The sequence below is a fragment of the Eptesicus fuscus genome, chromosome 12 (genome assembly GCF_027574615.1).
Source record: "Eptesicus fuscus isolate TK198812 chromosome 12, DD_ASM_mEF_20220401, whole genome shotgun sequence".
In the NCBI taxonomy this organism is placed as follows: Eukaryota; Metazoa; Chordata; class Mammalia; order Chiroptera; family Vespertilionidae; genus Eptesicus; species Eptesicus fuscus.
Genome location: NC_072484.1, coordinates 84,141,355 through 84,169,139, shown reverse-complemented (window position 1 = coordinate 84,169,139; position 27,785 = coordinate 84,141,355). Strand labels below are relative to the sequence as shown.

General features: G+C 38.8%; 1 protein-coding gene across 2 annotated transcripts in view; it reads right to left on the bottom strand.

Moving 5' to 3' along the window:
- Positions 1-27,785, bottom strand: part of ME2 (malic enzyme 2) — a 48,936-nt gene that overhangs the window by 7,679 nt on the left and 13,472 nt on the right. The window contains exons 1-12 of one of the 2 annotated variants that reach the window (XM_054723677.1): positions 24,797-24,825; positions 23,885-24,004; positions 17,699-17,832; positions 15,711-15,860; positions 13,349-13,424; positions 12,051-12,212; positions 11,634-11,737; positions 8,950-9,059; positions 8,753-8,850; positions 8,351-8,464; positions 3,731-3,845; positions 1,911-2,053 (exon numbers count right to left, since the gene is read on the bottom strand). In XM_054723677.1, the coding sequence (XP_054579652.1) occupies positions 1,911-2,053; positions 3,731-3,845; positions 8,351-8,464; positions 8,753-8,850; positions 8,950-9,059; positions 11,634-11,737; positions 12,051-12,212; positions 13,349-13,424; positions 15,711-15,860; positions 17,699-17,832; positions 23,885-23,992 (1,314 nt within the window). In that variant the 5' untranslated portion in view covers positions 23,993-24,004; positions 24,797-24,825. Of the gene's footprint in view, positions 1-1,910; positions 2,054-3,730; positions 3,846-8,350; positions 8,465-8,752; positions 8,851-8,949; positions 9,060-11,633; positions 11,738-12,050; positions 12,213-13,348; positions 13,425-15,710; positions 15,861-17,698; positions 17,833-23,884; positions 24,005-24,796; positions 24,826-27,785 lie in introns of those variants that run through there. The other variant, XM_008148290.3, reaches the window with a different exon arrangement.

Below are 27,785 nucleotides of genomic sequence, written 5' to 3'. Positions count from 1 at the left end.
AGAAAACTAAGGCTTAGATATTTCAAGTACTCTTTAAAACAAGCATGTCAAACTTGTGGCAAACGGCACGTGGCCCACAACAAATATTTTTGCGGCCCAGCCAATATAACGGTGTGTAAGAAACATTTTAATAAAAATTCTGTAACTTAAGTTTTACAATATCCTGCTATACATAATTATTAATAACGAACTACAACATTCGCTAATGACTGATTACTATAATTGTGTTGCATTCATTTCCCTTACGTGCCTTATGTGCAGGCACACCATTCTCTCCACTAATACTAGCAGCAAATATTTTAGCAGCCGATTGCCACGTCATTAGTCTTGGACTGACTTGTTTGGTGTGCAAACTCTCCCCTCAACTGGGAGTTCAACCAGGATTTCGACCAGGGGGGCAGGCTGGCCGGCCAACTGCCCACGGCCCCTCCCCCTGGCTGGCCCACCCCTGATTGCCCCATCTCCCTATAGGGGGCAGGGCCATCTGGTGAACCTCCCGTGTCCCCTCCCCCCGCAGGCCCAGCCCAATCGGCCTGATCAGAGCGGGCCAGCTGGACCCCACCTGTACACAAATTTGTGCACCGGGCCTCTAGTGTTCTATAATAGTATATAGCAAATGTTACTGGTACAATCTGTATTTCTAAGACAAGTAAATGCCTGTGAAATGGAAGAGTATCTAAACATTAATTTATAAAATGAAGTCCTTTATATATAAAATCCCCCCAACAAATACCACCACCCCCACCTTTCCCTGGCAAAAAAATAAGACAAAGAGCAAAAAATGATAATAGCCAACACAACAATAGCTGCCCAGTGTGAATGAATCAAAATTATACTTATTATTTTTGTCAGATCAGCAAAAAATATATTTTTGGTATGCTGCAGACTTTTAGTAATTAGTTTATATGTGCCATGATACTAAAAAAATGCGATTTCGTGCACTGGGCCTCAAGTGTGTATAATAATAAATATTACAGGGCACCATTAATTTTAATAGCTTCATAAAGTAGATTATACAATATAGTACTTTATGGGGAATGTGTTATATTCACATGATACCAATAAATTTGGAGATTTAGAAAGATCTTGGGAACGTTCTCTAGAATGGTGAGATTCTACAGCAGTTCATCTTCTCCAAACCATCTGTTCTTCCCCCGTCATATTCTACCTATTGCTTAAATGTGGCCAGATCTTAATGGTAACAGTACTGTCATTCTGAGGCCCAAGCTGACCTATTCTCTGTTCTACAAGAAACTGCTGCTTTCTCACTCAACGTCAAGGGTATTAGAGTAACGCTAAGACATTTCTCCACTGAAAACAAAGGAACTAAAAATTTAAGAGGTGACTGCAAATACATAAATATGTCATTATTTTATGTAACACTAAGAAATTACATAAAATTAAACTATGATGTAATGCTTTTAAAAATAATTTTTTAAAAAGATATAGCAGTTTCAAAGTTATAAATATTGTGAAACATGTTTTATCTCATCTGGCTGGTGGATGAGCATCGACCTATGAACCAGGAGGTTATAGTTCAATTTCTGGTCAAGGCAACATGGCCGGGTTGCAGGCTCATGGGTACGTGCAGGAGTCAGCCGATCAATGATTCTCTCATCAATGATGTTTTTATCTCTCTCCCTCTCCCTTCCTCTCTGAAATCAATAAAAATATATTTAAAAAAAATGTAAAACAGCACAAAAGGCATAAAAGTATTAAAAAATAGAATTATGAGGTAATTACTTTCAAGAATTGTTACAAGCAATAATTAATACCAGAATTTGATGATCCATGGACATATGTTGTAATCTCCAGAGTAACCATAAAAATTATGCAAGAATGTGTAACCAACAGGGTAATAGAGGGAAAATAAGACATAACTAATTCATTAAATTATTATTGATTAATACCTCTGTAAGTGTATATGCTTCTTCAGCTGTACACTCGGCCATTGTTGTAGGATTGCTTAATGCAAAGATTATAGGCCTTTCGTTGATATCAGCCATGGTTTTGATTACACCAGAAGTGAAAAGCCGGCCAGCTCCTGCAACTCCTGAAATAAAGAAGGGGAAAAACAGCCAACTTCATTACAGGTAAAATTAAGCAATTCTTTTTTTTTTTAAAATATATTTTTATTGATTTCAGAGAGGAAGGGAGAGGGAGAGATAGAAACATCAATGATGAGAGAGATTCATTAATTAGCTGCCTCCTGCATGCCCCACACTGGGGATTGAGCCCACAACCCGGGCACACAGCCTGACTGGGAATCGAACAGTGAGTGACCTCCGGTTCATAGGTCCATGCTCAACTGCTAAGCCACACTGGCTGGGCTAAAAGCAATTCTAATAAACAGCATTTCTACAACAGGTTTAACATAACAAAAGCATAGGTGAACTCTTGTTACAAAGATGGATTTTGCATTGCTGAAATAATGTTATATGAATACAATTTCAAATCTGAAAAGAAAAACAATAAAATGCTAAGTTTCCACTTAAAATATTTATTGTCGCCCTAAATGGTTTGGCTCAGTGGATAGAGTGCCGGCCTGAGGACTGAAGGGTTCCAGGTTCGATTCCGGTCGGGGGCATGTGCCTTGGTTTCGGGCACATCCCCCATGGGAGGTGTGCAGGAGGCAGCTGATCGATGTTTCTAACTTTCTATCCTTCTCCCTTCCTCTCTGTAAAAAAATCAATAAAATATATATTTAAAAAATATGTATTTATTGTCCACCCCAGACATAGTAAATTGTGTGTGTGTGTGTGAGTATAAGATTATCTCCATCATTATGTCTAATTAAAAATTGCTACAACATGTATGAACCTTGAGGATAATATGCTAAGTGAAATAAACCAGTCACAAAAAGACATATTGTATGATTTTACTTATGAGTTCTAATCAATGAAGAAGCTAAAAAGTCATACTTTTCCTGTCCATAGACACTTACTGTTTGTGACTATTTAGCTATTTAGTATTCAATAGGGCTCGTACATGAAATAGATACAATTAAAAGAAAATGATAGATTCAAAATCTTATAGCTACATTGGAAAGAAAATAGCTCCCCTTTTAAAGACTGTTACATTTTCTGCTGTGAACTTAATGCCATGTTGTCATAGTTGCATGTCAGCTATGCAATGCCTGACTCAAAAGGTACCAAATGCTTTCAGCTTTGTTGCCAATGAAAATCTTGGACTCTGCATAGGATTTTCTTGGTACAGGGTGTCAAATGACCTTGGTCTTTTTAAGTTTTGAGCCCAATAGTCATACCAACTCTAAAAATAAAGTGTGAAAAATCCCACAGCTTCTACACTTAAAAATACAAGCAATATACATTCACTGAACTTTCATTACACACTGTAATCAAAAAGCTATTATTGCCGAAACCGGTTTGGCTCAGTGGATCGAGTGTCAGCCTGCGGACTGAAAGGTCCCAGGTTCGATTCCAGTCAAGGGCATGTACCTTGGTTGCGGGCACATCCTCGGTAGAGGGTGTGCAGGAGGCAGCTGGTCGATGTTTCTCTCTCATCGATGTTCTAGCTCTCTATCCCTCTCCCTTCCTCTCTGTAAAAAAATCAATAAAATATATATTTTTAAAAAGCGCTATAATGAAAAATATCATATATGCAGAAAGCTAGGTAAAATCTACCATTTCTTTTTTAGTAATCCTGCATGTAAGTTATGACTGGCAAGATACAGTTAAGTAAGAGAATAATCTGCAACAACTTTACTTACCAATTATAGCTGAAGGTTTAAGTATCTTTACTGCATCTTCAAAAGTATCAGGTATGCTCTCTGGGGCTGAGTGCGCAAATGATTCCTGATGACTGTCTATTCTAGCTTTCCGCCCCTGAATTATTAAATAAAAATACAGTATTTTTGGTAAATGTTTATTGAGGATTAAGTGAAAAGACACCATTACGAGTCACATATTGCTTCTAGAATAGGAATGTATTTTCATTTACTTTTCTCTTCAACCCATATCTTCTAATTCTATCTTCATAGTGTCCATAAACCCCAATATAAAACATAAATCCAATCTCCTTATAACCAAAACTGTAATCCCTCTAACAACTCATTTACTTGTGCAGTCCTCCTAAATTCAATATGGTACAAGTCCGACAATCCCTTTTCTGGGCTAGATGCAGTTTGGAATTCAGAATTTTTCGTATTTTAGAAATGTATTATGGCAATCAATATATAAAATATTACAAATGCCTCCCAAGGGGCACTCCACAACTGAACAAAATTTATGAAGTCACACCACGCCCTGACCTGTATGGTTTCGCAGGTTCGATTCCCAGTCAAGGGCACATACATGGGTTGCAGGTTCGATTCCCACCCCTGGTCAGGGCAGTGTGGAAGAACACCAATCCATGTCTCTCACATCGATGTTTTGCCCTCTGTCTCCCTTTCTCCAGCTCCCTTCCTTCTACTCCCTCTAAAAGTCAATGGAAAAAATATCCTCACTCCTTGGGTGAGGATTAAAAAAGAAAAGTCATGCCAAGCACAATGGGTGAAGACTACAAATGACCCCTCTGGTTTTGTTACCAGAGAAGTTCAGGTCAGTCAGATGTTACTAACTGGATGCAGAGCTTTTAGAATTTCAGAATTGTACCTGGACTCCCAAGACTTCAGAAACAAGAGGAACAGAGACTTCTGGTTCAAGATGGCTGACTGAAGAAACATGCTTTACTCCCCAAGTCCCCGGTTAAAACCCTTAGTAGTGTCAAATTCTTAGCAGTGCCACAAAGCCAGGAGAGGCACCCGTGACAAGTGAAAACAATGAAACGTTTCTCAATAATTTAAAGCAGGCAAAACATGGATGAAAATCTAGCCAGGCTGAGAAATCCGTACCTTGACTTTGGCAAAAGAGAAGATATCCCCTGCAAATGTTTCCATCAGAGCTTCAGAATAACCCAGATAAAACCAGCAGGGCTGGGAAAATCTGCACAGCACCGCCAGCTGGCTGGGAAGTGAACGAAAGGGCTGAGACACAGCCTCACAAGTGGAGGTCCTCAGAATAATGGCTTCGTATGCTGTGTCTGTCTCCCGGAGAAACACAGCTCTCCACGACAGTGGTCCAACAGGACAGTCTCAACAAGGAGGGCAGCCTTAGGGACACCAGGAGAGACTGGAAGCCTAAAACCATTAGGGCAAGCTACGTAACAGACTAAAAGGAAAATACACTCTGAACCTGCAGATGAACAGGAGGGGCTTCTCACTGTGCTAACCAATACTACATGCATTCTAGAGCTGACTCATCCTAATATATAAAGAGCCAGGGTCCGTAATGTCCTAAACGACTGAATGGTCGACCAAATGCCAGGCTGCACGCGCAGCAGGCTCGGGTGGGCAGGGACTGGCGAACGGGCTGAACTGCTGACCTCTCGGTCCCTCCTGGGTCGCGGACGTTGTGGCGACCCAGCACTGACTGCCGTAGCCAAGGCAGGTGTGATGTGATTGGTTGGGGGGCCCCGCCATTGCCCCACGATCACCCCGCAGAGGGAGGCCCAGGCCACTGGCCAGTGGGCTCTGTGACTGCCCCAAAGAGGGAGGCCCAGGCTACCCAGCCAGCGGTGGTGGGCGGGGCCTCCCTCTGCGGGGAGATCAATTGCTGGGCTCCTGGACTGCGAGAGGGTGCAGGCTGGGCTGAAGGACCCCCCCACCTGGTGCATGAATTTTATGCACCAGGCCTCTAGTCTATATATAAAGGCTAATATGCCAAGTGTCTGTCTGGGTAATGACGTAATGGAGCAACGCCCAGCTTCTTCTCCCTAGCAACTAGCCTCCTTGCAGTTCTTCAGCCCAGGAACACGACTTGCTTTATAGCCAGGTGCAAACATTTCACACTTTAACCAAATGTATGTGAAGCATTTTCCCGTGCCTCATCTCATTTGATCCTCACAGAAGTCCTGAAGTAGGAAGGTAGGAGACTTGGTGGAATCCTATTTTCATTAGCCAGAAAATGGAGATTTAGAAAGTTTACAAACTTGACCTGACTGAAAAGAAGTAAGAAATGGTGGACCTTGAAAATGACTTCAGGTTTTCTTACTGCGCAGAATATAATCAAACACTGCTGCAGTTAAATATTTTACCCTTTGTCCTCCCTGCGTGATCTACAATAATAACCTGCTTTGTGTTGACATTTACTGCTGTGTTGCTGACAATTACCTGAAAGAGAAGTTGGGGTGCTTCACTGGGCTGGAAAAAGTTTAGCTACATCAGAAAGCAGGTCTAATTAAGCAAGTTTATTCTATATATATATAAAAGGCTAAGTTGATTTGCGCATGTGCAATACATATAAAGCTCTTGCTGGTGCCAATCGCACTCCTGTGTTTTGACCTGTCATTGTCAATTGTGAATTTGGTTGACACTTCTATTAGAGAGAAAGGGCGAATAGCAATATTAAAATATTTCTTCTAATTAATTTCTTTTCTACATGGGCCACTAGTTACAAATATGATAATCACATGTGTGAAAACCAACATCACAAAAAGAAACACCCATCTACTGTGTACCAGTAAAACTACATATCCTGCCAATAGCTTTCCAGAAGTACGTCTTCTAATCCTTGCACCGTATATACAAGCTAACACAGCAGTTACAGTTTACTTGAGAGGGAACTTAGTTGAATGGTTAAGAGCACATGCTTCATAGGCTACTCGGGTACACATTCTAATTCCATCACTTATAAGCTGATGATCTTGAAAAAGTCATCTGACCTTTCTAACCCTCAGTTTCCTCATTTGTAAAATTCCACAGGTTTGCTTTTTTTGTTAATTCTCACTGGAGGATATTTTTCCATTGATTTCTAAAGAGACTAGAAAGGAAGGGGAGAGACAGGGAGAAACATCAATGTTGCCAGCCACACGCACCCTGAAAAAGGCCAGGGATCGAGCTTGCAACCGAGGTACATGCCCTTCACTGGAAACAAACCCGGATCCTTCAGTCTGTGGGCCAACGCTCTATCCACTGAGCCAAACTGGCTAGGGCAGTGGGTTTTTTTGTTTGTTTGTTTTGTTTTTAAATATACAGTTTTACTCATTTCAGAGAGGAAGAGAAAGGGAGAGATAGAAACATCAATGATGAGAGAGAATCATCAATCTACAGCCCCCACTGGAGATTGAGCCGCAACCGGGCAGGTGCCCTGACCAGGAATCTAACCGTGACCTCCTGGTTCATAGGTCAATGCTCAACCACTGAGCCACATAGGCTGGGCTTCATACGGTTTTTGAGATTAAATAAAATAATAAATGTAAAGTTTTAGCACAATGTCTGGTATATTTTTAAATAACTATTATTTTATTATGTATAATTAAACCACTCAAGATTTTTTACTCACACACTTTTTCATTTTATCTTTTGATAAAATGTACTAATAGAATATTGGTACTAGTTAAGAAGAAAAGATTACAGAATTGGAGCAAAGTACATTGAGATAAGTTTGCTCCAAAGATGTAAATGACAAATAATTGCTATATTATTATACATGGCAAAAGTACAATACTGTGTAGGGATAGGTTCAATTATGATATAGTTTACCTACATTTCAATGTGTTATAGATATAAGCCATAAGGCATTTCTTAAGCTAATAAAATGACAATCAACGCTAGGAAGGCAGGCATGTCAAAGGACACTAAATCAATCTCAGATAGAAGCTCTTCATTATCCATGAATTGGCCTTAAGAATATATATGCCTTGCCCTGGCTGAATAGCCAGGTGGTTAGAGCATCATCCTGTCATACCAAGATTATGTGCAGGTTGGATCCCCAGTCAGGGTACATACAAGAAACAACCAATGAATGCATTAATAAGTGGAACAACAAATTGATGCCTCCCCCCTAAAAACAATTAAAAATTACTTTTTTTTAAGTAGTAAAAAAAAAAAAAAGTGCCTTTTTCTGGGGAGAGGGTCCATATATTTCTATTAGTTTACTAAGAGGATTATGACCACCAAAGGGTTAACGAATTTTGTTCAAGTATCAGATGTCCTGCTAACAATTTAATTAGAATAGTCTGAGTTCCAATTAAAAACCTAGTCTTAGAAGGGTCAAGTACAATATTATTTGCATGATTATTTGATCTCTTAAGAGTCTTGAAATCGAGGAAGGAGTAAGTCTGATGCCAACACAGACACTATGACCTGAATACGAAGCAAGAGTCTTCATAAAAGACAAAAGTTTTAGACTGGAGGATTTCTGTTGAGAACATACTGTAAGATCCCCAATTAGTACAATTTGGATAGACGAGTGAGATATAAATTTTAAAAAATTGATGATGTTTTAAAAATAAAACTAAAAATATCATTATAACAACATTGTTTTGCTTCTCCAAGTTTTAAATATCTTACCTTAAATAATAAACCAAACTTGTCAAACATCCAAATTTTCTTTTGTGCCTCTTCTTCTGGGAGGCCACTTTCTACCATAGCCATAACTATAAGATTTGCAATTCCAAGAGCAGCCTGTCAAACAGAACAAAAATTCAAAAAGTAAACACGAGAATATGATGCAATGCTTGAATTATAATGTTTTGTTATGAGGTGTATTTGGTTTATTCTTCCCTTACAAATCACACACAAGCTGATTCTTTGTGATATTCTCTAAGCATATTTTAAATTACCTACTTTACAACAGAAATTTTGAATTACAAAGATCTCATCTATCTCAAAATTATAAGCTCATTATGCCCCATTTTCCAAATCTAAAGATGAGTGTTGGTTTTAAATTCAAAATAGCTTACAGAAACTTACCTCTCCTGCTCCAAGAAATAAGATTTTGTGTTCTGAGAGTGATTTACCAACAACTTTTTGTGCTGCAAGAAGACCTGCGAGAGCTACTGAAGCTGTCCCTACAAGAAAAATAAAGATGTTTAAAAATAAAAAAGTGGTCATATAAAAAGGATTTAAGAAATAGAAATTAAAATCCCGAAGTTCTCTTTTTGCTTTACCTTGAATATCATCATTGAAGGTACAGTATTTTTCTCGATATTTTCTCAAGAACCTGAATGCATTATGATTTCCAAAGTCTTCAAACTGAATAAGTGTGTTCCGTCCATACCTAAAAAACAGCAAAACACATAATGGTTGTGTTGAAAAGCCACTACTAAACAGCTTTCCTGTCTAATCTTTCTTATAATAGCATTACAAAATATGACGTTAGTTCATTTAAAGCCATATGGCCATTTTCAAAGTCTGTGAAAGACTAGACTCAAAATGTAGAAATCTATTTCTCATAGATTAAAAAAAAAATTTACAGGGTGCTTAAAATGAACGTAGTACCAGGCTGAGCCTATGGGATATCAATCTGCATAAACTATTTCCAAGTGCCTATAAGGGTGCCCAGCACATAAAGCAACAAATAACTTCTTAAAAAAAAAGATTTTGTTTCTGAATCTCAAATGTATAATATTAGCTATGTATACTCATTACATTAACAGTTAAATAGCAACACAGGAAGTATATACATAAAAGGTTAGAAAATAATTGAGAAGATTAAATGAAATAACAAATGTAAAGTTTTAGCACAATGTCTGCTATATTTTAAACAACTATTATTTTAAATTATGTATAATTGAAGCACTCAAGATTAGGAGGCTACTATAGCATGAGTTCATGAGCATTCAGAAAAAGATGTCAATCATCTTGGTGAGATGGGGTAATAAGGGAAGGTTTAAAAAGGAGGTGTGACTTTATTTAGGCCCTGAAAGAAGAACAGAAAGTCAAAAGGTAGGAAGAAAAGCAAGATATATTTTGGTGACTCTAAATTTTCAACAGTCTGGCTTTATATGAAAAGATAAGGGAGAAATTGGTTAAGGTGAGTTGGGCCAGATAAAGGAGGATCTTGCATGGCAATTAGGGAATGGGGACTTCATTCTGTATCTGGTGCAGAATCAGTGAGGGCTTTAGAGAAGGAGATAATTCATGTACAAATCCCTTTAGGAATGATGCATCTGCCATTAACGTGCAGCACAGAGTGGTGTGGGGAGAAACGAGAAAGCCAGAAGCAGCGAGGAGGCTGCTCTAGCATGAGGACCAAAAGATGGGAAGCAGAAGCCATAGGAAGTAAAAAGGACGATTATGAGACATTAGAATAAACAAACAGAACTTGATGATGAGGCCAACTGGGAAGTGAGGAGGGAAGTTTGTTAAAATGCCAAGGCAACCTGGATCATTTGACTGTCTAAGATAGAAAAGTAGGGGAGATGGCAATTTCTAAGATAATGAAAAGTTTAGTTTTTTTTAGATGTGTCAACTTTGACTGAAAATTTTTTAATTTTTAAATTTCTTCTATGTACCAGTAATTTAAAAGGCAGGGTAGGGGTAGGTCATAAATGTAAAGAGTTTGGACTCTGTCATAAAAGTGAAGAGTTTAGACTTTACCCTATGTCAATAGAAAACCAATTAGAGATTTCAAGCAAAAGAATGACATAATGAAGTACATGTTTTAAAAAAATTTAATCTGGTGGTAATGTGGAGAAGAGCTGGAAAGGAAAGAAATTGGAAAATGGTTTAGAAAAACCCGGAAGAGAGATGAGAATCTGCAGAAAGACTGTAGCAATGGGAGAGGAGATCTATTTCTGAGGCATCTGAGTGGTACCACCAACTGGATTTGAGGACGAGAAGGAGAAGAGTCAAAGATAACACCAAGTTTAAAGGTTTGGCAACAGGGTGAAGGTTACTGCCATTAATAGAGGCTGAATACACAGAAGATAATAAGCAGTTTGGAATGGGAAGGAGTTGTTTTGGACACGAATATGAAAGAGCAACAGAATGTCTGGATGGAGAATTCCAGGTGTTAGAAATACAGGCCTCAGAGCGAGGTGGGACTGCATAGATGGGTTTTCATGGGGGGAGGAGTCACATGCATAAAGTTTATAGCTTACCATGTACTCATTCACATGTAATAAAAATGAGCAGGAGCCAATGAAGATAACTAAAGAGAGAAAAAGGTAGGTGAAAGACCAAGTCGGGAAAATCTTGGTAGTCAAGGGATGAGGGAATTTCGAGGATTGCAAAACCTGGTGAGATGCTGCAGAGAGGTGGACAGAAGAGGACCAAATGGTCAGGGAATTTAAAACATGAAAGCGGCACAAGAGCTTCACCAGAATGGGGAAAGGAGCGTGATGCCAAGGGCTGAAAGAACTCGACAGTGAGGTTCTGATAGGAGCAGTGAGTGCAGACCTCCCTCAAGATGTCGGACGACTTGCCTTGGCCGATGTTGCTGAGTGGTTAGAGTACTGCCCTGCACCATGAAGGGTCACGGGTTCGATCCCCAGTCAAGGGGTCATACCTGGATTGTAGGTTCAATGCCAGGCCCCAGTTGGGGACGTGTGTGTGTGTCTCTCTGTGTCTCTCTCCCCCATCTGTTTTCCCCTCCTTCCCTCTCTAAAAATTAATGGGAAAATATTCTCAAGTGAGGATTAACAACAACAAAAAAATATATTGGACAACTCAGGGAAAGCAAGGCAGAGTGGGTAGGTTATCACCATGTATCAGCACATCTGATCAGCAGGAAAGAACCAAAGTTCTCAAAATTTAATCTCCTACCTATCTTTATGAGGTGAACAAAACAAAACTGATTTCTTTTTTCTTTAATTAAAGATGCTATTATATACTCAAACTTAAAAAATACCTGTCAGTAATGGCCTTCATAAACTCATCAATCAGATCATCATAACGTTGTGATCGATCTCGTTTTTGATATAAGCCCATGTAAAATGGATCTTTTAACAGTGCCTATAAAATAGACCAAATGTAAAAATAAAATTATTTTGTTACATAACCAGTTTAAACATATTTTTTAAAACAATAATCGCAAAATAAATTATTAATACAGTTTTTTTAAACCTTACTGCCCTGCCCTACTTCAAGACACTTTTAATAGGCTAATTTACTATTATTTGTATAAATATTAAAAGCGGAGTTTGAGACAAAGACTAACATCTAGTCAAAAAATTTCCCTTCTTATATTATCTTCAAAAGAGGAATGTAATAAAAAATATTTTTTAATATGGAAGGAGAGTCGGACGGGGGAAATGGTTTTACTCACTGGATTATCAGTTCCTACATCAATGCACACAGGCAGGCACTTGTCAGGCCGTATCCCTGCACAAGCTGTATACAAGCAAAGTTTTCCTACTGGAATTCCCATTCCATAGACGCCCAGATCGCCAAGACCCAGAATTCTCTCGCCATCAGTCACCACAACAGCCTTAATTACAAAAAAAGAATTATAATAATTAATTAAAAGTGGTTAAAAAAAGGGGGGGACATTAAAGAAAGGCATTTAAAAAAGATTTTCTTGATATTTTAAAACTCATTTAAAAAAATTAAATTGCTTCTTGACTATCTTCCAAAGTAAACCAACCAACCATACTTAAAATTCTAGTATTTCTAGAATGTAGACGTCAAAAAGAGCACTAACTAGATTTGACTTCCTATCTTTGGTTTAGGAACATAATGCTTCTGACTAGAAGATCAACTAAATGCCTCACAAAGATTAAAAAGGGAAAGAGAACAAATTTCTGATAAAGAGATTAACCATAACAGAAAAATTAGAGTTTAGAAATAAACATGCTACTCCAACAAAATAATCTAGGCCAAACAAGAAAAATCTTAGCAATGATGAAAGAGAAAAAGATCTAGAATAAAAAATATACCTACCCACAAGATTTTAAGATAATATAGTGAATTTAATGATCTGACCAAATTTTCTTTGGATCATTAGAACTAATGATTATTCATCAAATATTATTTTGGCGAGGAAAAGGTAATAAAAGCAAGTAAGATTACTGCATGTAGTAAATACTAAAACCTAACAGAAGATCTAAGTCATTAGATTTTATTATTTTATGAAAGGCAGCCAGATTGACCAATACATTTGCTAAATTTGAAACTTTAAGAGTTTTATATTTGCTTAAAGATCTAAATCTATCTTAGATTTAGAAGAAAAAAGACATAATGAATCCTCCCCACTACCCACCAAATAAAAGTTTTATATTATTTTAATAATTTGGTATGATTACTTGGTTAATATTAAATAAAATAGGAAACATTAATACTAATTGAAATAGAAAAGAAATAAAGAGAAGGCAGGAGACACCAATGGTATCGACAGTGAGCAAGCTCACCTTGTGTACTAGCTCCAATTTCTTTCCCAAAGTCAAAGTTTATACCAGTTACCCATTTTGTAGCTATTGCTATCATGATCTCCTCAGACCACTAAATCTGCATGTATATAAGTGCAAAATAAATCAGAGCAACAATGAAAAACTGTTCTTGGAAATTTAGAGGTAAGTTACAAGGAAAGAAATAGCATTGTGAAAAGGAAGGTTGTGCTATTAGTACCTTAACATGATTTTCTGGCCAGTTATCCACAATTGATCTAACATGACCTCTGTCTGAGATTGAAATAAATAATCCCCTGCAACAGAACAAAAACACCTTTGCATTTCACAACAGTTTTTTGTTTTTTTTTTCTAAGTCTTTGTTCATAACTGGAATATTTAGGTATTTTAATAAAACATCAAGACACAGTATAATTTCCAAGCACACTGGTTTATTTTCAAACATTTTCAACTACTAAGTCACACTGGTTTATTTTCAAACATTTTCAACTACTTCAAACTGTAATTACATTGCTCACATAGTAGTTGCCACAAAGATTATTATTAAATGATGTGATCATTTTACACAAGAAGAAATACATCCACGTATCATTTTCAAATAAACCCAATATACCTCCAGTAAAAAGCAATATAAAAATAAACCACCAATGGAGAAGAGCATAATATACTACTGCTAAAACTCACGGAACTGAAAAAAATTGAAATGTGAAGGAACAGGAAGGAAGAGAAGTACAGTAGTTTCATATAAAAGACATTATCCTTGAGGCATTAGGAAAAAGTGAAGTTATTTTACTAGTAAACACACAGTATACTGCTATCCAACTGAGATAATGAATCCAGACTTCAAAAAAGGAAGAGGACATGCCCTGGCTGGTTTGGCTCAGTGGATAGAGCATCAGCCCGCGGACTGAAGGGTCCCGGGTTCGATTCTGGCCGAGGGCACATGCCTGGATTTCGGACTTGATCTCCATTGGGGGACGTGCAGGAAGCAGCCAATCAATGATTCTCTCTCATCATTGATGTTTCTATCTCTCTTTCCCTCTCCTTTTCTCTCTGAAATCAATAAAGATATATTAAAAAAAAAAAAAAAAAAAGAAGAGGGAAGGGGAGGGGAGGGAAAGAAACCAAAACCAAAACACAGGTTCTAGAAAATAGGGCAGGCAGAGATGAGGTCCAACACGTTTCAAGTGCCTTTAAACTGATTCTTATAACTAACTTTCTCATTGGTATCTTACCTTTGGCTTTACTATCCTAGCTCAAATCAGTTTAGTTCAACAGTTTCTCAACCATAACTGCATAACAGAATCATTTGATGAGCTTTTTAAAAATGCCCCCATGAATTCTGATTTAACTGGCTTGGAGTTTAGATCAGATTTACTGACTATCCTTTATGTAAAAAGCAAACAAAAAACCACTGCAGCAGTACACTACATAAATGACACAGTATCCGCCCTCATCCAAAAGCACGCTCCTTATGTTTCACGCCAGTTCTCATCTCTGGTGCACATTAGAATCACACCAGGAGCTTTTATGAAACGCCAACACTTGGGTCCAACTCTAGACTAAATGAATCAGGATCTCCGCCAGGGGGGCCCAGGAATCAGTATTTTTTATGTTCCCCTTTGCTCTTTAATCTGCATTGAGAACCACTGTTCTACATGAAAAAGAAACTATCAAAGAGCTGAACAGCTGGATACTATCACAGGAATGTTTCAGACACACTGATGGCAGCACATAGAACAGTGTTCTCAAAGAGTCTACCAGTAATACCTGACCACCACCACCCATGATATTCATTAAATTCAGACTTCCAGACCTTTCTCTTTTTCTTCAGACTCTTGGGAATTAAAAGGAGAAGAGTTGGCGTAAGACATGGGAGACATACAAGGATTGAGGAAAATAATAGATCAGAAGAACAAGACAAGAAAACTCAAATTAAGTAAAAATAGCATTTATATAATGCTTAGAAGTTTACAAACAACTGGCAGTCACACCAGTTTCCTCATCTGACCTTCTCAGCTGTTCTCTGGTAGGTACAGGTATCACTATTTTATGATGAGAAAACAGATTCAGAGGGATAAGGTCACTTATTCAAAGACCTGAGTCAATACCCATTTCAGTTTTTTTCCACTTAAAATAACTGGAGGTGCTGGAACTATGTGAAATTAAAACTTTATAAACGTCCATAAAAACAACAAATGACAGAAATGAAAGCTGACAAAAAAAATGAGAATCAATCTTTTAATTTGGCCAGATTGTCAAAAACATTAATGATAATTCTGGAGAATCTGCTACCATAAAAAAAAAAAAAAAGAGTACCTTTCCTTTTGGTACAAAAAAGCACAGTTCCTCCAACAATAATTTAAAGAAAGTTAAGAATGAATGATACTATTTCTACAAAAATGGAAGAAACGAATGTGTTGGGTTTTTATTAATCCCTTTTTGTCCAAATTAAGCTTTTGTGAGGTGAGAAATGTGGTTAAGACTGCAACAAATAAAACAGAAATGTAGTAAGTGTCATGGAGTGATATTTCTCCTACATAATAATCATTTTCAAATATATTTTTAAAAATAAGCCTTACTTAGGTCTCCTAAAGATGTGTCCATATTGGGAGCAGGCAAGACCAACTGTTGGTGTATATACAATTGGCAACAGGTTTTCGATATCATCTTGCAGTATTCTATAAAACAATTTCTCATTTCTTTCTTGTATTCCCATTATATAGATGTATCTGAAATTAAGCACAGTAAATAATATCTACATCAGCCAGTAATACATTCCAAGTTTTGTCCTCTGAAAGGTAAATGTAGCCATGTAAAATTGAGGACCAATTCCCTCCCGGAAAGCAAATCCCTAAATTATCATTATTTAACACCCAGGAGTAAAAATGAACAAAAATTAAATAGGCTTAAGCTCCAAAAATGGTTAAGTAGGTTTAAGCTCCTAAAATAGTTCTCAAGACCTCCAATACTTCTCACCCTTCATAATGGATTTACTTCAGCTCCTCAATGCATCACAACTCTGACCTGGGAGTTGCTACTTACGAGGCCCCCTTTGCCTGGAACACCCTATACTCATGCCCAGTCCTATACTCATGCTCTCCGAAAGCAGCTCAGGGTGGAAGGCTCTCTCGGTTCCTTTTCTGCCCGTTCCCAATCCCCATGACACATATAGTCACATTAGGTTTCCTGTTTTTAGGTCCCAAAACAACCTTCTCCTCTTCTGTAACTCTCACTCCACTTTCTGTCTTCCCTCCAGCCTATATGAGATAATGAGTTAGGGACTATCACTTTATAAACTTCCACAATTCCAGGAACTAGCCAAGTATGTGGCATATAACTGATGTGCTAATTTTCAGTGAATAAACAGGGAGGACAGATTCCATTTAGAAGAGGAATAATAAACGTGCTCTTTCTCTCTCTTGAGCAAGCCCATGCCTTTCCCCACCCTCTTCTTTCCCCAGGGCAAGCTCTCTCTCTCTCTGGAGCACACCCCCCACTCTCCTCTTCTTCCCACAGGTATATTCTCTGCCTTTCCTTTTCCTAGGGCCCATTTTTTTGTCTCTGTAACTCCTTTCTGAGCCCATTCAGCCCAGCTGGCTCACCTTTTTTTTTTTACCTCTGTGACTTTCTAAATAAACTTTCTCTTATAATTTGAGTTCCTTGCAGACAAGGCAAAGAAAGGAAAAAAAAGAAGAGGAGTAATATTTTCTATATAGTTACCATGGGCAGAAATAATACCAATAGGTAGATATTAAAGGGAAGGAGATTTCTTCTCAACACAGGAAAGAAAACTAACAATTGGGCTGTAATGACTGAATATGAAATAAAAAGCAGAAATGTTGCCCGTCTGGCATGGTTCAGACATAAACACAACCATCTACTGATGAGCTCCTAGAAGGAAGGGTTGTACATTATTGTAGAGGACATACATTTCAGTTTGCCTTGGCCAGGTTCAGTTACTCCTCTTTTTCACTCCCTAAAGTGTCCTGGATTGAATATTACCCACTTTATATCCTCAGTGGCCAGTATAGTGGCACACACAAAGTAGATGATCAATAAAAGTTATTGAATAGAATGGATGAAAATTAGATGATAGCTTTGCTTCTAATATTCCATTCAAACCTGAAATGCTCTGTGATTTTGAGCATAAAAAACTGATTTCTGCTACTTTTTAAAAGGAAATTTCATTGGGGGTTGTTTATTTTTTATTAAATTTATTGGGGTGACATTGGTTAACATGAACATACAGGTTTCAGGTGTGGGTTTCTATGTTACAAGATCTGTATAATGCACTGTGTGCCCACCACCCAAAATCAGATCTCCTGTCACCATATAGTAGGACCCCACCATATAGTAGGATCCCCTTCTCCCTAAATTTTACAATAGGGAAAACAAGTGAAGCATTCACTTCAATGAAAAATACATTATCATTATAAAAATAACAGGAATGGACTACGACACAAGCTTCATTATGAGACTGTATGTTTCTCATGCCATAATAACCACAATACTCCCAATTTTCCTGATCATAACATCAATAAAAACTAAACATCTAAGCAATTCTTACTTTTCCAAAGGGCAACTTAATTTTTTCACATTTCTATGGAATCGTAAGGCTTGAATATCTTGTGTCTCTATTTTGGGAGGTAGAAGTCCTTGAAGACCAAGCATTTGTCTTTCTCGTAATGTAAATGCCATTCCCTAAAAAAAAAAAAAGGAGTAAAAAAAGATTAAAAATTATTACTTACTGGGGTAGCAGTAGTGATGTCCCAGAAAATGTAATTTAAACACATATATATTAAAATCAGTGAGATATTTTTGCCCAGACTGTCAAAAATGTGTAAGATTGGTCATATCTAGTATTGGAGAGGGTGTGATAAAACAGTTACTCTCACATACATGCTGGAAATGTAAACTTATTTAGGCTTTGGGGAAGACAATTTTAAAGTAATCTTAACATTTTAAATACACATACTCTACAATAATGCAATTCTACTCTGGACAGCCATCCTAGATAAATATTCACACATAAAGAGGCATATACAAAGAAGATTTGTTCTAGCACTATTTCAAGCTCTCTTGTCTATTATAAATTAAAATACCATCAATTATGGAACAGTTAGGGAACCCATAGTATTTCAATATCACGAAATACCATCACACTTAAATGTGTATCTGTGTGTGTCACAGAAAGATCTCCCAGACACGCAGTTAAGAGAGAGGGAAAAAAAAGGCAAGTTGCACATCAAAACACACTTACTGTAAACTGCATTATTTAGAAAACCCCCATAAAGTACATATACACAGATGCATCATACATTAGAAATGAAATAAACAAAATATGGTTTGAGAGAACATAAAACAAGCTGGTAAGACAGGCTACCCCAACTAGAAAGGAGTGAGGCTGAGTAGAAGGGGGAAGGAAGAAATGATACTTAAGAAAAAATTAACCTATGTCCTAAGAAAACTTTTGCAATTTCTGGTATTCAGCTATGGGTTAAATTCTTTGAATCAAAAGTGATGCCAGTGAAAATGCCAGAGAAAGGACTTCCAAAAATCATTTCCTCCATAAAAAGCAATAAGTACACTGGACAACTGATCAGAATAAACTTCCTCAGAATTCTGGAAATAAACCAAAGACTTTAACAATAGCGAGCATTTATTCAAGAAAAACTGCTTAATTTCATCAAGACTAGCAAGCTTCGTGCCTTTTTAACTTGCCTTATTCACTCTCTCCTCACCAACTCCACAGCAGCCTCGAAAATAGCAATCACTGCCTGGCCAGTGTGGCTCAGTGGTTGAGCACTGACCCAGGAACAAGAGGTCACCAGTTGGACTCCTAGTCAGGGCACATGCCCTGGTTGCAGGCTCCATCCCCAGTAGGGGGCGTGCAGGAGGCAGCCGATCAATGATGTTTCTTATCGATGTTTCTATCTCTCTCCCTTCCTCTCTCTCTAAAAATCAATAAAACATATATTTTTAAAAGTAATAACCTTAAAAAAAAAAAGAAAATAGCAATCACTGTGCAATAATCACTTTGAAAACCAGAGCCTGGCAGCCACTGGAGGATGGAAGGGGTTAGAGATTTTTCTAAAACTCCAGGGCTCTGTCATTCTTTGACCTGTCGGGTGGTTCCCTGGAAGAAACCTTTTGCAAAACTGTCTTTATTTGACTTGATTTGGAGCTCATCCAGTGTGAATAGCCTTTTCCTCAGAAGAGCTTGTTAAAAACAATAAGAGGCAATTATATAACATGGCAACTCCCTAAGTTGGGGAGTAACAGATGAGGCAAACAACAGACTAACCAAAAAGTAAAAAAGGGCAAGCTGAGGAGCTAGATGTCTATGGAGGAGCTTTGAAAACCTTGGGCTTATTCCTGAGCATCTAGAAGGCATGTGCATGAACTGTTTTCATGCCCAGGAAAGACTTGAGAAGGCTCTAAACACCTCTGGCTAACCTTGAGGCTCTGCCTACGCAGAAAGTAAGGGCTGAGACAGAGTTGTAAACACCTTGGCGGAGTCCTGAAGCCAATGCCCCAACATGTTACACAGAGCCACTTGGCAAATAATGGAAGACTTATTGAGAATGTCAGTAAAGAGACAGAAAATATAAAAAAGGAACTAAACAAATTCTGGAGTTGAAAGTACAATAACTGAAATTTAAAAATTCACTTGAGGGCCCGGCCGGTATGGCTCAGTGGTTGAGCATCTGAACCAGGTGGTCATGGTTAGATCCCCAGTCAGGGCACATGCCCAGGTTTTGGCTCAATCCCCAGTAGGGGGCATGCAGGAGGCAGCCGATCAATGATTCTCTCTCATATTGATCGGATTTTATTTCTCTCTCCCTCTCCCTTCCTCTCTGACATCAATAAAATACATATTTTTTAATTCACTAGAGGGGCTAGAGTCTAACAGATGAAAGAATCAACAAATTTTAAGACAGATCAACTGAGATTATCCAGTCTGAGAAAAAACATACACACATAATGATTAAATATGAACAGAGCCTCAGAGACCGGTGGGATACCATCAAGAGTGCCAACATTTGAAAAACACGAGTCCCAGAAAGCCACGGGAGAAAAAGAATATCTAAGAAATAATGGACTAAAAACGTTTCAAATTTGATCAGAAACATTAACCCACATATCCAAGAAGCTCAACATCTCAAAAATTCAGAGATCTACACCTAGACACATCAAACTGTCAAAAGACAAACACAAAAAGAGAAAACTGAAAGCAGAAAAGACTCAATAGGCATACAGGGAATTCCCAGGAAGAGAAACAGCTAGTTTTTTTTCCTTTCTTTATTGATTAAGGCAGGGGTCCTCAAACTTTTTAAACAGGGGGCCAGTTCACTGTCCCTCAGACCGTTGGAGGGCCGGACTATAGTTTTAAAAAAACTATGAACACATTCCTATGCACACTGCACATATCTTATTTTGAAGTAAAAAAATAAAATGGCAAAAACACCCGCATGTGGCCCTCGGGCCATAGTTTGAGGACGCCTGGATTAAGGTATTACATGTGTCCTTATCTGCCCATTACCATCCTCCCCCCCACACACACACACTCACGCCCTCATCCCCCTGGTGTCTGTGTCCATTGGTTAGGCTTATATGCATGCATACAAGCTAGTTTCTTACCAGAAACCATGACAGCCATAAGGCAGTGGGCTGACATGTTCAAAGTGCTGGAAAATGGCCTGCAAAACTGCATACTACAGTTTTAAAAGTAATTTTAAGAGGATCATGGCAAAATAAAAAAAGATGATATGTTAGCGTGGTAGAAATATGATTTTCCTTTTTTTATTTGTCATAACATTATTTGTGTAAATAGTAAGAATCACAATAAATATTTCGTTTTTCTCAAAGAACTAGCTCAGGAAATTAAAAGAAACAAAAATCCTCAAAACTGAGAACCATAAAACCAAAGCTCCAGAAACAAATTAGGAAGTGAAAACTTCCCAGAGGAAAAGATGCAGAGCTCAATTAAAAATAAAAATAAAAATAGGAAGGTCAGTCAAATGAGCACGGGGAGAGGAGAAATCCAACCTTACACTTGTTCAGCCCTTTAAATGTTTCAAAATGCTATTATTACTACATTATTTAGGTGAGAAAACTGAAACTCAGAGAGGTTTAAATGACTTTCCTAAGTTTCCTGGCTAGTAAATGGCAGAGCTCAAATTAGCATCTAGTCTGCACCATAATGATGTCCAATCCTTTAAAGTAGAAGGACTTCTAAAAAAATATTAAAAATTTCATATTCAAATTCATACAAACAGAAAATAAATAGTGGTTACCAGGGCTAAGAAGGGAAGGGGGAAGTAGGGGAGGGCTGCTTAATGTGTACTGGGTTTCCATTTTGGTAGTAAAAAGTTTTGGAAATTGATAGTGGTAACATATGCACAATACTGAATGTACTTAATGTCACCGAATTGCACATTTTAAAGTTATGTTTAATTTACCATAATAAAAAAGTTTTACAGAAATAATAACAGGTATACCTTAAGAAGACAGTGATTACAGACATACATTTGGTGGAGGGGGGCAAAAAAGGGAGAAAACAGGGGACATCTGTAATAACTCTCAACAATAAAATAATAAAAAGGATTAAGAATTCAGTATTGCCTTTAATTACTAGCTTATTAATCACAGCCAAAACATACTCTTAAAACAGTACTTACAAACATTTACAAAGTCATTTAGACTACAAGGTTTGAAGCATGAACCTGACTTCTTACGTGGTAAGTCCCCAAGGAGTTCATGACCCTCAAAATAGGAATCACTAGTCTATGTTCCTCCTTAAATATAAAACCACAACAAAAATCTCTTCCTGATGTTTAAGAGATTTCCAGAAGTGGTCCTTCAATGAGGTAACCATACAGATGCTATTCCATCGTAGAGATTTCAGAAGGCTAGAGTATTAGAATTTATTTTCTTTACCAGTGGTTCTCAACCTTTCTAATGCCGCGACCCTTTAATACAGTTCCTCATGTTGTGGTGACCCCCAACCATAAAATTATTTTTGTTGCTACTTCATAACTGTAATTTTGCTACTGTTATGAATCGTAATGTAAATATCTGTTTTCCGATGGTCTTAGGCAACCCTGCTAGTGGTTCTCAACCTGTGGGTCGCAGGTTGAGAACTGCTGCTGTAGAGCCTAAGACCATCGGAAAACACAGATATTTACATTACGATTCATAACAGTAGCAAAATTACAGTTATGAAGTAGCAACGAAAATAATTTTATGGTTGGGGGTCACCACAACATGAGGAACTGTATTAAAGGGTTGTGGCATTAGAAAGGTTGAGAACCACTGATGTAGACTATCTTCCTCCTTAAAATTCATTCCCTGCAACATACTTTATAAATTTCTTATAACCCACACAAAGTAGGTTTATATAGTTTCTATAATAAGAGAAAACCAACATATTTATCAAATGTTTACTATGCCCATGGAGTTATAAAAGATACAAAGAATTTTTGAACGGTCCTTGCTCAAGAGGAACCTGAAATATAGGTAAAAAATACAAAGTCATGAAAATGTAAATACTATCAATTACTTCAACAGCAGCTTAAGACATGAGAAGAAGCACAAAGCCGACATCCAGATGACTTGCACAGGAAGAGGAAGACAGACACTGCTACATGGGCTAGAGAAGGGAGCAGTTATCCCAGTCCGTGGGGTGTGCAAAGGCTCTGCAGAACTGGGTTTTCAATGAGTTGCATCTTGAAGAACAAGTAAGATTTGTGGAGATACGACAGAAACAACAGAGGATTAGAATATTCCTCATTAAGCTTCATTTACTTCACTAACTGCTTGCTCAATTTTCATTCTAGCCAGGTACCAAAAATGCAAAGATAAAGTGCTCTGTGTGACCCTTAGTCAAATCCCCCTTTGTAGGCCCCAAAACCCTCAAATCATACTCTCCAATTATTGCCCCCCAAAACCATAAGAGAAAACAAATGGGACTGGCAAATTTCTTACTGTTTTAAAGTTTTAAAATAAATGACACCTTAATACGAACGCACCATTCTCAAAAGGGAAATTTCATATATTGCAATAAACCCATGCATCCTCTTATAAGCTTCCTATAAAAAAATCTCATTCCAGAATTACATTTATTTACTATTTCATTTACTTACAATTGTTCCTAAAATATGGAGAGGGAATGTCCACTGAACCCAGCATGGATAAGGAATAAAGTCACAACTAGATCTCAATATTGCCCATCACTTCTGCCCCAAGAATGTAAAGGGAGTCAGAGGTCTCTGTCTTTTGAAGCAGCAGTGTGATTAATGGGCACAATCACTTGTGTGTAATGATTTCTGTCCAAAAAGCTGTGCGAAGGTGTAGCAGCATGAAATTTCATTTTACAATTTGACCCCATCTTCCAAGGGCCCATCTGATTGGTCCAGGATGAGTACTTGATCTAAACTGGGTAAATCTAAATATCCCACATCTGGTCAAAAGTCCTGGCCGGACTGCTATTCTGTGGGTTTTTCTGAGCTAGAACTAGGAAATAGCCAGTCCTTTCCTGGTGGTAGAAGTTGTGAGTTGAGAGGTATAACGCAGCCATGATTCTTGCCTTATGGAGAAAAGTGAAAAGTTCATGCAGAAAAAGCAAATACCTCCGAATAGTTTTATTGTAAAGCTACAAAATAGAAAAGTTTCACTTTATCAGTCTAAAATATATAAAATCAAACTGTTATTGGGACAAGAGACAAGGTATGTCACTAGTCATGTTACTAACCTTGTTTGTTCTTGGGTTCAACATGAGTGGCTTGCCTTTCTCTTTTGTGTGTACATGCCGGCATGCCAGAGAACAAGGAGTGGCAACGACTCTTAACCGGGACAACATCTTTTCTTTCACCTGAGAAAAACAAAGCAAACACAGTCAGACTTCAGTTCTCAAACATCTCCCATCTCAAATAATTCAGTTCTCGACCAAGTTATTCATGGAAAAAATGTCTCAGTTGTCAAACAAAACTTCGTTTCTCAACTTAATAACCCGTAATAACCTTTAGTATTCTTGTTGATACCTGTATGATAAGTCACGCATCACGCAGGTGACAGAGGAGAGAATTCAAGAATATGAATCAGTTTACCACTAAACCTTGCATTGTTAGCATCTCAGGAAATTGTGCTGTGAATATTTTCTAATGGGGAAAATGATTAGGTTTTCAAACAAATTGCTTCTCAAGCAGCATTCTGGAACAAATAAAGTTTGAGAACTGAAGTTCCACTATAAACTATGGCTGAGAGACATATTATAGAACTGCATATACATCAGGCATCAGTTTTCAAAAACAGATTTAGAAAACTTAACTTTATACATGTGAAAACTATTTTTCAAAATATATTTATGTTTCTATAGACTGTAATGGTTGCAAGAGTAACATTATGGTAAAGGCCGAGACTTACTTTTCCTGACAAGACTCTTAACTACTTGGATAATCATCGCTACCCTTAGGTATCTATTATAGTGTGCTAAACATGTGCCCTTCTTCTAATCCACACAAGTGTGGCAAGGTATGTATCTCCCACTTATGAGAGAAAGGAATTGAGAGGTTAAGGAACAAGGTAGCACTGGCCAGGTGGCTCAGTTGGTTGGAGCATCATCTGTATACAAAATGGTTGTTAGATTCCTGGTCAGAGCACATACCTAGGTTTCAAGTTCGATCTCCAGTTGGGGCACGTACAGGAGGTAACCAATTGAGATTTCTTTCTCACATCGATGATTCTCTCTGTCTCAAATCAATAAAATCAATAAAAATATATACTCAGGTGAGAATTAAAATTTTTTTTAAAAGGAAAGAAACAAGGTAACATTTAGTAAACAGTGAAGTGAGTTCCATGTGGGAGTTTAGCTTGAAGGTGAAAAGTAAATAATAGGAAAACCTGGACTATACACATTCAGAGGAAGAGAAGCTATCCAGATTCTTACCTTGACTTAGAATTTTAACCTACCGTAGTTAATGTTTAAATGTAATTAACTAAATTTTCTGTTCTTAGAAAACCTGTTATTTAATGTTAAAAGTTCATTCAAATTGGATTTTTGTCTTTTCACATCCATCCCAAACATGGGAATTTTTCAAAGTGGAAAATTGTACATAATATATTAAACTTTAAATATTTAATGATGGGAATATAATAGATTCTTCTGCATATCAATTCTACCACCAAAAATCAATTTGTAATTCATATTTATTATTTTAATCATTAGAAATCACTGCAATTGTCATACAATATGTTTTTTAATTTCTACTTGCTGAGAAATATGTGGTCTGTATATGGGAATGTAGCAAAACCATTTACACCCTGGATTTTTTAAAGTTAATTTTTAGGTGAAATTCACATAACATAAAAATAACCATTTTGAAGTGAATGATTCAAAGGGATCTAGAAAATCTATAATGTTGTGCAACCACCACCTCTATCTGGTTCCAAAACATTTTCATCATCCCAGAAGGAAACACCTATCCATTCAAGCAGTTTTCCTCCCTCCTCCAGTGCCTGCAACACCAATCTGCTTTCTGTCTTTATGGACTTAACTATTCTGGATACTTCACATAAACGTGGTACCTAAATAGGGCCACAAAACCAAGAAATCATAAGCACATCAAGAACCACAAGAAATGGGGATAGGGGGAGGCTTAAGGGTACAAATTGGCAACAAGTAGCAAGTAAGTTATAGAGATCTAACAGAGTGTAGTGAATATAGACAATAATATTGCAGTACAATCGTCAAACTTGCTAAAAGACTACAACTTAATTATGCCAACCACCAAAATGAAATAATTATGCAGTGACAGAGGAGCTAATTATTGCTACAATGGCAATAATATTATAGTATGTAAGTGTATTAAATTAACACGTACACTTTAAATTTACAGTGTTATAGGTCAAATATATTTGATGAGACATAACTGCTTTTCTTAAAAAAATGTTAATGTCATGATGGACATGTTAAAAAAACAAAAATTCAACAGAGTAAATTTGAAGACTCTAACTGACTTTATTAAATGACTAGTGGCCGGGTGCATGAAATTCATGCACGGAGGGGGAGGGGGGGTCTGTCCCTCAGCCCAGCCTGCACCCTCTCCAATCTGGGACCCTTCGGGGAATGTCCAACTGCCGGTTTAGGCCCGATCCCTGTGGGTGAGATCGGGCCTAAACTGGCAGTCGGACATCTCTCCTGCAATCCGGGACTGCTGGCTCCTAACCGCTCACCTGCCTACCTGCCTGATTGCCCCTAACCACTCTGCCTGCTGGCCTGCTCACCCCAACTGCCCCCCCCAAGCCTGCTCGCCCCCAACTGCCCCCTCTGCAGACCTGATTACCCCCAACTGCCCCCCCACCGGCCTGATGACCCCCAACTGACCCCCACTGACAGCCTGCTTGCCCCCAACTGCCCCCCCCCCGCCGGCCTGATCATCCCCAACAGCCCCCCCCCCCCACCGGCCTGATCACCCCCAACTGCCATCCCATCCTGGCCTGATCACCCACAACTGCCCTCCCTTCTTGGCCCCTAACAGCCTCTATCTTGGCCCCGCCACCAAGGCTCTGTCCAAAAGAACATCTGGAAGGACTCCCAGTCTAATTAGCATTATTACCCTTTTATTAGTATAGATTATTAGTATAGATAGAGCCCTGGTGCTCGGGTGGGGGCCAGTTGGTTTGCCCTGAAGGGTGGCCCGGATCAGGGTGGGGGTTCCCTTAGGGGGCAGGGCGGCCTGGGCGAGGGGTCTGTGGTGGTTTGCAGGCTGGCCATGCCCCCATTGGGGTGAGGGTCCCCACTGGGGACGGTGCTGGCCTGGGTGAGGGGCTGGGACAGTTTGCAGGCCAGCCACGCCCCCATGGGGTGAGGGTCCTTGCTAGGGAGGTGTGGCCAGCCTGGGTGAGGGGCTGAGGGCTGTTTTCAGGCTGAACATACCCCCTTCAGGGTGGGGGTCCCCGCTGGGGTGCCTGGCCAGCCTGGGTGAAGGGCTGAGGGTCATTTGCAGGCTCCTCCCTCAGCGGCTAGCCAGGGCGACCCAAGCCTCAGGTGTGCTCAGGCCGGCTCCGTGACTGCCGCTCACAGGCCCCTCCTTCAGCGGCTGGCCAGGGCGGGCGGGAAGCTTGGGTTGCCCCTGGTGACAGAGGAAGCCACGCTTCCTCTATCACCAGAGGGTGACCCAAACCTCCCTCTTGCTCTGGCCTGCTCTGTGGCTGCCGCCCATAGGCCCCTCCTTCAGTGGCCAGCCCAGGCAGGCGAGAACTTGGCTTCCTCCATCGCCGGGGGCGACCCAAACCTCCTGTCCACTCCAGCTGGCTCCATGGCTGCTGCCATCTTTGTCCCGCTGATTTGCATATTCCCTCCTGATTGGCTGTGGGCGTTGCAGAGTGATGTTCAATTAAGTGATGTTCAAGTAACATTACCATATTACTCTTTTATTAGATAGGATTCACCAAGCAGGCAGCATCCCACCCAGCAAACAGAAAAAATCTCCGAGGAGCTGTAGGAAGCACAAAGTTTCTAAAGGCTAAAAGGGGATGGGACAAGCAAGTCAGTCACCTTCCTTTGGGGAAAGGGCAGGAGGTCTATAATGCAGATCACCTCAGTAGTCCTAATCAGGAAATGCCATATTGACTGGTTAAAGGTCACAAACCTG